Source organism: Pteropus alecto, unplaced genomic scaffold (genome assembly GCF_000325575.1).
Source record: "Pteropus alecto unplaced genomic scaffold, ASM32557v1 scaffold40, whole genome shotgun sequence".
NCBI lineage: Eukaryota > Metazoa > Chordata > Mammalia > Chiroptera > Pteropodidae > Pteropus > Pteropus alecto.
The window spans coordinates 19,066,717-19,075,822 of NW_006431919.1; the positions used below are offsets into that span (position 1 = coordinate 19,066,717).

General features: G+C 50.5%; 1 protein-coding gene across 1 annotated transcript in view; it reads left to right on the forward strand.

Annotated features, from left to right (window-relative positions):
- The window catches only part of SFXN1 (sideroflexin 1), a 13,502-nt gene extending 5,830 nt beyond the window's left edge, over positions 1 to 7,672 (forward strand). The window contains exons 6-10 of the mRNA XM_015585314.2: positions 1 to 110; positions 1,252 to 1,301; positions 4,083 to 4,132; positions 4,568 to 4,615; positions 5,531 to 7,672. The exon at positions 1 to 110 is cut by the window's left edge and continues 17 nt beyond it. Of these exons, the coding sequence (XP_015440800.1) occupies positions 1 to 110; positions 1,252 to 1,301; positions 4,083 to 4,132; positions 4,568 to 4,615; positions 5,531 to 5,627 (355 nt within the window). The 3' untranslated portion in view covers positions 5,628 to 7,672. The remainder of the gene's footprint in view (positions 111 to 1,251; positions 1,302 to 4,082; positions 4,133 to 4,567; positions 4,616 to 5,530) is intronic.
- Positions 7,673 to 9,106: the final 1,434 nt, after the last annotated feature.

The window sequence follows — 9,106 nt, forward strand, 5'->3', positions numbered from 1 at the left end:
TCCTGTCACGGACGGAGATGGGAGCCGCCTGGGCGAGTCGGCCCGCGCTGCGAGGCAAGCCATCGCTCAGGTGGTGGTCTCCAGGATCCTCATGGCAGCCCCCGGCATGGGTGAGTAGGGCTTCGCCACCCGCTCGTCGACTCGGCAGATGCAGACTGAACAAACAAGGGTTTGTGCGTCAGGGAACCTAAAAAGGTCACTCCTTCTGGGGGAGGCAGAGAATAAACAAAATGAGTATATTATAAATATATGTAATCTATGAAATGGTGATAAGGGCCGAGGGGGAAAGAGGGGTTTGGGGGTCTCACGGCGGAGAATAGGCTGGACAGAGGTGAGGAAGTGAGCCAAGCGGAACCAGTCCGGAAGGGTGGGCGGAGTCCCCTGGGTCCAGGACCGGCACGCCGTGCTATCGCCAGCCTACCAGGAGGTTGGGGAGCCCACCCCAACAACACGCCTGCTGAGCTCAGATTGCCAGAGTTGCCAAAATCGAGGCTGCCGCTCCAGCTTCCACCCAGATTTGCCTTTGGTTTTAACCCCTTTCCCATTTTGAAATACGAGGCCCTGCTCTGGAGTTCAGCCGGCCCCGCAAACCTGTTTCCAGTGCTTTGGTTACTTGAAACCTTATTTAGTCCCCAGAGAAGAAACATCACCTTTCTATCAACTCCATGAACATATCTGACACAGTAAAGTGGTCCACGTAACGATTCAGTCTGTTAAAAACCGTGAGTGGATGAACTAACACCCCTCCGCTGTCCTACGTGCATTATTGCATCTAACCATCATTTTATAGATGATAAAAACGGGAAACCGGGGCTCAGAGAAGTGAGGTCACTTCTCCGGGATCACCAGCTAGCAGGTGACCCGCCTGACTCGAGGCAGGAATCTCTTCCGGGCGCGATGTCCCCTCGGAGGGGGCTGGGTCTATTGTATCGGCGCAGGAAGGACGCAGGCCCCCTCGATGTGGGGACCGATGCAGATGTGAAGTGAAACGGAACATTCGTTTCAAGATCATAGAGTTTTCTGGCTGGCAAAGCGCATGACCTTATTTTTCAAAAGTCTAGAAGATTTTTTCTTGTTTTAATACTAAAGTATTTTAAAGAATTCGAGCAAATCGTTTCACTCCGCCAGTGTGAAAATAGTCTAAAAGTGATATAAGCCTTTTGTCGAATCGTTGGGGTCGGGGTGGCGGGGAAGCGTAAGCTGAAAATAGACCTAGAACAGCGGCGTAAGTGGGTCTGTCTTTACTTCCAGCCATCCCTCCGTTTATCATGAACGCTTTGGAGAAGAAAGCCTTTCTAAAGGTAAGCCCCATTCTCTTTGTCACTGACTCGATGCTCGCAGACTTCAAACCGTACAGAACGTTTCCCACGTAAATAGTGAGCAAAGACATTCAAGGCCAGTGGCACAAGGGCACTTAGTGTAAGTAAAAAGATGCTTCCAGAAACATTTTATTTCTAACCTCAGATATTTAAAAAAGATCTTAGAAATGGAGACCACCGCCCACTTCTCTGCAGAGGTCATAACTCAGTTATGCACTTGTCCTCGCGGTCGATGGCAGGCCTGGCAAGGTGGTGATGGCCAGACGGTGTGAACTGGGCATGAGACGTTTACAAGAAATGGAAACAAAATGATACGTTCGCTATCAGGAAGGAAAAAATAGTTTGGAGGAGTAGCTTCACGGAACACTGAATTCAGTGCCCGGTTTATTCTCCTTTGGAGAGCACGTCTTAATAATTCACGACTCTGCCAGCCACTTCCCCTCAAGGTCTGGACCTATTACAGGATGAAACTGTAACCAAGAGATCTCAATGCGCCAAATGCAACCTGGTCACAGCTTCCACGGTTTAATGCGGCTGTGCTAGGCTCCGCCTCGGTTTTTCAATTTTCACGAGTCGGAGACGGTGGGACAGGGTGACTCGTTTGGCTCGTGCTGTTTGGAAGGTGGCCCCGTTGGGCGTGCCAGGAGGCACGGGTCAGGCTCCTCGCTGGAGGAGCAGGTGTGTTGGGGTGAATCATTTCAGGGCTTAGAAACAGAACCGTAAGATCTGGTCTCACAGAGCAGACGCCTCCTGAACGACTTCAGCGATTTGGAGGGTTCTCAGTGTCCTGCGGAGATGCTCGCTGACCTGCACGCTCCCCGCAGCCCCCGATGAGATGAGCCAAAGCTAAGGGAACACTTCGGATACACTTTGATACAGTCGTGTTCCTAGAAAAATAAGCTGAGAAGTAGTCATGGTGAGCACCTCATGTGCCCGAGGTCCCCATCGATGCACCAGCCTCGTGGGGGGCCCTCCCTTCAGCACCCCACCCCCCCGCAGTCTCCCTTGGAAGCCCTGGGGATGTGGAAAAATAACTGAGGCCAAAGCTAAGGGAACACTTCGGATACACTTTGATACAGTCGTGTTCCTAGAAAAATAAGCTGAGAAGTAGTCATGGTGAGCACCTCATGTGCCCGAGGTCCCCATCGATGCACCAGCCTCGTGGGGGGCCCTCCCTTCAGCACCCCACCCCCCCGCAGTCTCCCTTGGAAGCCCTGGGGATGTGGAAAAATGATCTCCCCTGAGCTTCTTCCTCTGGTGGTCTCCACGTTGATGTGAAGCGTGCGCTAGGGCATCGCAGTGGCTCTGTAGTGACTGAACTGTCCACTTGTCCCTTGCATTCCCAGGGGACATCCACAGACTCCCCCCACCCCCGGAAGCCGCACCCTGAAAAGCCCTCTGAGTTCTGTTGAAGAAGGAGGGATGAATTAGGCAGGAAGGGAGTCAGGAGGAGGAGTCGGGAGGAGGGGTGGCACCTGGGTTTCGGGCGAAGTCGGGGTTCCCCTGGGTCCTCGTCACTACCGAGAGCCGTCACGACCCTCGGCACCGTCCGCCTGTCATCTGTCCACGTCCCCTGAGACGGCTGCTGTCACGGGCTCGGGGGGGCCCAGTGCTCCCCCTGCGAGTGCTCATTCAGGACATCCCGTCAGCGAGCCTGTACCGGCACAGATGTCACACGCGTGGGCAGTGCAAGGGCGAGGACATGCCGTCTGCGAAAATCCTTCACCCGCAGACGGAGCCAGTGGCCCAAGACCCAGCATATCTCCTTTTCTTGCTGTTCTCGGGGCGGGGCGGGGGGCGGCGGGCTGTGCGGTAGCTCTGTGGGTCCGTCGCACCTTCGTGATGCTTCTCCCTTCCTCTCCAGCCTCTGTCCCCTCACGGCGCCCTGTGGGACGTACCCTAGCGCCAGAGGAGTCTCCGGGGACCAGGGTACGCCTCGCACGCGAGCCTCCCTGCGGTCATGGCCGTTTTAACAGCTCGTGCTGACTCGTAACTCAGTGAGCCGATTTCGTCACAGCTTGGTTGTGGCTCTTTCTGTGGCCTTATTCACATAACCATGCGCCTCGCTGCTCCCTGGTGCCAGTCTTTGACAACTAAACACCTAACATCGTTTCGTCTCCGACCAACTCATTCGTTTCTATTTAAAAAAAAAAAAAAAAGACAATGACAGGCAGAAACGTTTGATGCCAGCCATAATTGTAACCGTACTGACAGAGGAGACACGTGGTGGGGGCGGGGGGGGTTCTGCTCCGTTCCGGGTGTTGTCCCAGGTGCTCGATGGGTGTCATCGGCCGTATCTCCACCCACACGCTTTGACAGATGAGGAACCAAAGCTCAGAGAGGGTGGGCTCTCTGTGCCTTCTCCCCACAATCGGGGACGAGCTGGAAGGGCAGACTTGTTCATCTTCCAACCTCGGCACCGGGCCACCCTGCCTCCCAGCCAGGTCGATTATGACTAAACGACTGCCCCGCCTCCTGCATCCAGCCAAGCATCACGCAGATTACATGTGCGAGGGGCAGAAATCAGGAGCCACTGAATCTTTGCATGTGCATTGACTCACTGACCGATCGGGGGTGGGGGGGGTGGGCGCTACAGGAAGTCAGGACACACACACTTCCTGCAGCGTTTCCCCCGAGATTTCACTAATCGCATTCCATCTGGGTCCGGTAACATGAAGAGGTTCCTCCCAGGTAATCGGCAGAAGAAATGATCCCCAAGAGCCCATAGAGAAAGTAGTCAAAATAATTCATTTCTCCACACAGAGGTTCCCGTGGATGAGCGCCCCTATTCAAGTTGGATTGGTCGGCTTCTGGTGAGTGGAATGCCTCCACTGTCATTAATTTCCTTTTTATAGATAAATATGCAGCGTATGAGAGGAGAGGGAGGGGTGGATAAAATGAGACGCAGTTTTAAAAATGAAACCACCCCAGAACATCTGGAACTTACAGTCCCAATAATCAGCTAGAAGCAAACGGTCTTTAGAGAAATCTACAACTTTGGGGGCTATTTGTACAATTCTTTTTCAAACTCCTGTTCGCTCTGATTTTTTTTTTTTTTTTATCATGGCAGTCCTCGATATAACGAAATGATACAAACAGGACATATTTTCGTGAGGCTGCAACATAATGCTCAGAAGAAAGACATGGGGTTGTTAGGGAAATTAAGTAGAAAAAGAATCTGCCTGTAAAGTCGACCGTTTGAAAATGCTCTGATTTGCCTTTTCTTCTTCTTCTTTTTTTTTTTTAAGTCTGGTGTTCGCCACACCTCTGTGTTGCGCGCTTTTTCCTCAAAAAAGGTACGTGTGCCCTTCGAAATGATCGTGAGTTCTGATCCTCGAAACCGGTGGGAGACACGGGCTGTCGCTCCGCTTCATTCGTAGGGAAGTTAAGACTCAAAACGATGACGTGGCCGAGGCCTCTAAAAGAAGGCGCTAGAGACAGAAGCCTGACACGCGTCTGTCTCATTCCAAAACCGTCTTTGCTCGGCCCATTCCTCCCTGCCGCCGTTCCATTCGGAAACGCCTTTATTCCTCTGTAAGAGCCAGGTTAACTCTGGTGCACATTTGCTTTTACGAACATTTCAATGGAGTTCTCCATCGTCCAACCCCCGGCAGGTGCATCTATAATGCAGACATGTTAAAATTTAAGTTCCGGCCCCAGAGACAGCAATTACGTGCACTTAGCTTCGCTGGTTGGTGTGTTTGCTTCCGTTCTTCCTGCTTTTCTGCCTTAAAAGCCTCATCGTGCACTGTCATCCCAGACCGCCCTTGAATCCTGCTTCTCGTGTATCAACCGGATGGACAGGCGTTAAATCAGCTCCGTATAAACCTAGGTCTTCGGCGGCCCCCTGATCCAACGTCGAGGCCCAGGGAAGCGTTTTGTTGTTGCGTGTCGCCAGGCTTCTGCCCTTCACAGGCTGGCAGGTCCCAAACAGCTGGCCCTTAATGCCCCAGGCTCTCTAAGTAGGTCGCGGATGAGGGGTTCAGCCCTAGAACCAACTTTGTCAGGTCCCCCACTCCCCACCTGATGAGAGAACCCAGCCTTTGACCTGCCTCTGCCTCGGACCCCTGCCATTTTTAAACAGGGGCAGAAACCTTCTGGGGAAGGGGCCTCCTGACACCTCGATGCTGATAGGCGAGAGAGCAGGACCTTCCAGTCCCGTTCCCCACCCCCTGGCCTGTATGATAACTGTCCTTTCTCCCTCTTCCCAGCTCCATGTCTGTGACAAGCCTGGAGGCTGAGCTGCAAGCTAAACTACGAGAGACCCACCCCGATCTGCGACGTGTATACTTCAACAAGGGGTTATAAGCAGGGAGAGAGACCTCTACCCCGCCTTCCTCACACCTGGCGTTGCCTTGGTGGGGACAACCCTGTTCCGCGGGGGTTCTCCCAGTTCCAGAAACCTTTGAAAGACCCACACTAGCCCTTGGAGTCAGGCTGCTACGCGCAGCACAGCGCCTGGGGTGGGCCGGGCGCCGGACACCCGTGCGCTCCCTCCCGTGTGAATCATGGTGTAATCGACAGACATAGCCTCCCTGTAGCTTTTACAGTCACTGTTTTATTAAGGACAACATCCCAGCCCTCACCTAGAGTTTTAAAAAGCACCGCTAGGCATAGAGTAGATGTTCAGTGTATGCTCATTATGTATTGATTATCAGTCAGTGTAAAGGAAATTGGTCGAAATATCAAATTATTACCCCGCTTCTGTTTCTAGTCAAGGAGATCTCAGTCGTAATTTGGGAAAACACAAAAGCTCTAAAGCCAAACTATAAAAAATGACTCAGAGATAGTAAGGGTGGTTTGCGTCCAGTTTGGGGTGTGGCCAACCCAAAGCAGATGATGAGTTTGGGGGATTCATAGTAACAGACAAGCGTGACAAGCCATCCCAGCTGTGTGTCCTCATCTTGCTGCTGGATTTCTTTGGTTGACTCTTAAATTTATTCTGTTTTACATTCTTAAGAAGATTTCACACTTATCGACTTTATATTCAACTGTTTACATCAAATCATCAAATCACTGAAATGCACAGATGTCAAATTTTGGAAGTACATTCAATACCGGTGCTCTGTGACTGGGTCGAATCTGGTTCATCTGATATTTCTGAGAAATGAGAGCTCCCTCCATCTCGTCCTTTCTTGTCACCTGATGGATCCCTTTGGCTTTCGGAAAGATATGGAAATAATGTGTATGTGAATCAGTGACTAAATGAATTTGACTGGAATGTGGGACATCACGTTCCACCCTGTTTGCCAGTAAGGAATTGGGGACCAACTCCTGTAGCAGTTCCCCATTTAAAATATTTAATGTAACAGATTACGCTTCAAGCCTGCGAGGTGACTGTGTCACTCAGCGTAGACTGCTCGACTCCATGGTAATTCGGAGACCCATAAGTGAAAAAAAATGTAGAAACTAGTTTGGGCAGATTTTTTTCCTGACAATGTGACCAGACTGAATCTTCTCATAAAGAAAAAGCCGTGTGCCTTGTGTCTGTGTTTCTCTTTCCTCTGAAAGGATTAATGGGTCTGAAGCTTCGGGCCGCTCTGAGCCTTTCTTGATGCTGCCCGGATTTTCCCATTTAGATTTTCTGTACTAAACTATTTAAAGCAAAATAATGTCCCCATGACACGGTCTGGCCTTGGATGTGCTTCGTTGCCATAGATGCTTCTCTTTAAAAAGTGATAAAAGCCTGACATTCAAGGCGGATCTCTGTGAGGTGCTTAAAAGGTGCTTTTCAGAAGAAACCAGAGCATCTGCGGCCCACCTGACCCCAAAATTCTCTCTCTCTCTCCCCCTCTCTCTCTCTCTCTCTCTCTCTCTCACACACACACACACACACACACACACACACACACCTGCTTCATCAGTAGCTCCAGGAGGAATCTTCACCTTCGCTGAAAAATTAATGACCAGTCGGGTGATCGACGAACTAACTGAAATTTTTATACGCCAGGAAGATATGACCAAAGCATCGTTATAAAAGTGATAACGAACAGGGAGATATGTCTTTTTAAACATTATTTATGGACGCTTCCGACTCTTGATGCTTTTATATAGAAATATGAACTGTGAAGTTTCATCATGGTTTATAAAAAGGAACAAATGAACCAATCTCTGCTGATCTCTTAGAAATACCTTTTCCAGAGAAAAGTTCACATGAAGTGCAATAGCATGTCAAGGTAAATAGTTTATTTATAGTTCTGTCGACGCGATATAAAGAATTATGACTGGATATAAAGAATTATCGACCGGCAGTCTGATTTCAGTATTAGCCCGATGTCTTGCCAGGGTTGGAATCGATGTATCATTTCAGTTCACCTGGATGAAATGTTAAATAAACTCAGAATGAAAAGAGATCCTCTCTTTTATTTGTACATAAAGGATAATGCAAGTTTTGGGGGCGGGCGTGGTCACAGTCCATGGTACCTTCCATTAAAATGTAATATGTTGGGGTGTCATCGGTGTCCCCTAATGCAGAGATATTTTTGTATTATGCCTTTCGCAGGAAGAATACTTCTAGTTTTGACTGTCTGTCTTCCACCTGCTTAAATGCCATAAACATAGAGGCGGCACCCCCACCCCAGCCTCACACGGCGTAATTCTAGGAGCATTAATTATGGGCACGGGGGTCGGCTGGGGGGGTGATTCTGCTTTAGACTCCGACAACAGCATGAGGAGATCATGAAACATTTTAACTTTCTCGGTCACGTCTCTGCATGTTTTGCTACCAAAACTCTGTCACTTAGAACGACTTAAATATATTCGAGAGCTTGGGCGCAGGAGTCAAAGCCAGTACAATCTAGGTTGTAGTCAGGAATAAAATATCCGCGCTGGGGTTGCTGACCTCCGTGACCTTCGGTTTTGTTTGTTTGGGCTGTTTGGAGAAAATCATCGAATCTACCTCAAAGAATCGTCGTAAAGGTGAGACAAGATAATCCCTGTGCAGCGGTTTGCCAGGTACACAGTAAACAGCAGTTGGCTGGCTGCCCATCGGACGTGTACTTGTTCCAGAGACGCTGGACGTGTGTCGAAATGTCAGGGCATCGAGGTCAGGGGCAAGGTTGCAGGACCCCGGCAGCTTCTCCAGAGAGAACCCACGACCTAACTAAAAATATCGGATTAAAACGGTTAAGTGGAGGTGCTCGAATCCGTTCCTTTACATGGTCTAACACTTGAAGTTTTGCCTAAACGAGACAGAGGTTGGGGAGGCCAGCTGAGGGAGGAGGAAGCTGGGGCGTCCAGCAGCTGCCCAGGCTGCTCATAATCACCAGAAAACCACGATCTGACGCCCAAGCTGACGGCCCGGTCCAAAAATGCCACCACCAGGAAAATGCTAACGACAGTAGCTTTCCCTTCGTGTGTTCAGAGTTTCACTGGAAGCTGAGGGAAAATAAAGTTCCCTCTGGGGGTGCGGATCCGTCTAAGGTTATCACTTAAACCCTCGATGTTCAAAAAGTGGTCTTAGGCCAGCAGCACCCAAGCTTGTCAGCAAAGCAACCTCGGGCCCTGTCCCCAGACCTGAGCACAGCCAGCTTGTTCCCAGAGAGCTGTATGGATCTGTTTGAGATCAGCCCATAATTGTCTGAGGCTTTGCAGATCTGCCTCTCGCTGGGTTCCCCGAAAGCACCGTGCTTAGGGTCGCAGCATCCACAGGCTCCCGAGGACAACGATTTCCGCTCCGTCTGCCGCCATGTCTCCGGCGCCTAGAACGGCTGGCACCAGCCGACGCTGCATGTGGTTCAGCCCGGGCTCTTTCTGGGAATCTGAAAGAGCACCCCTCTCTTTCCAGT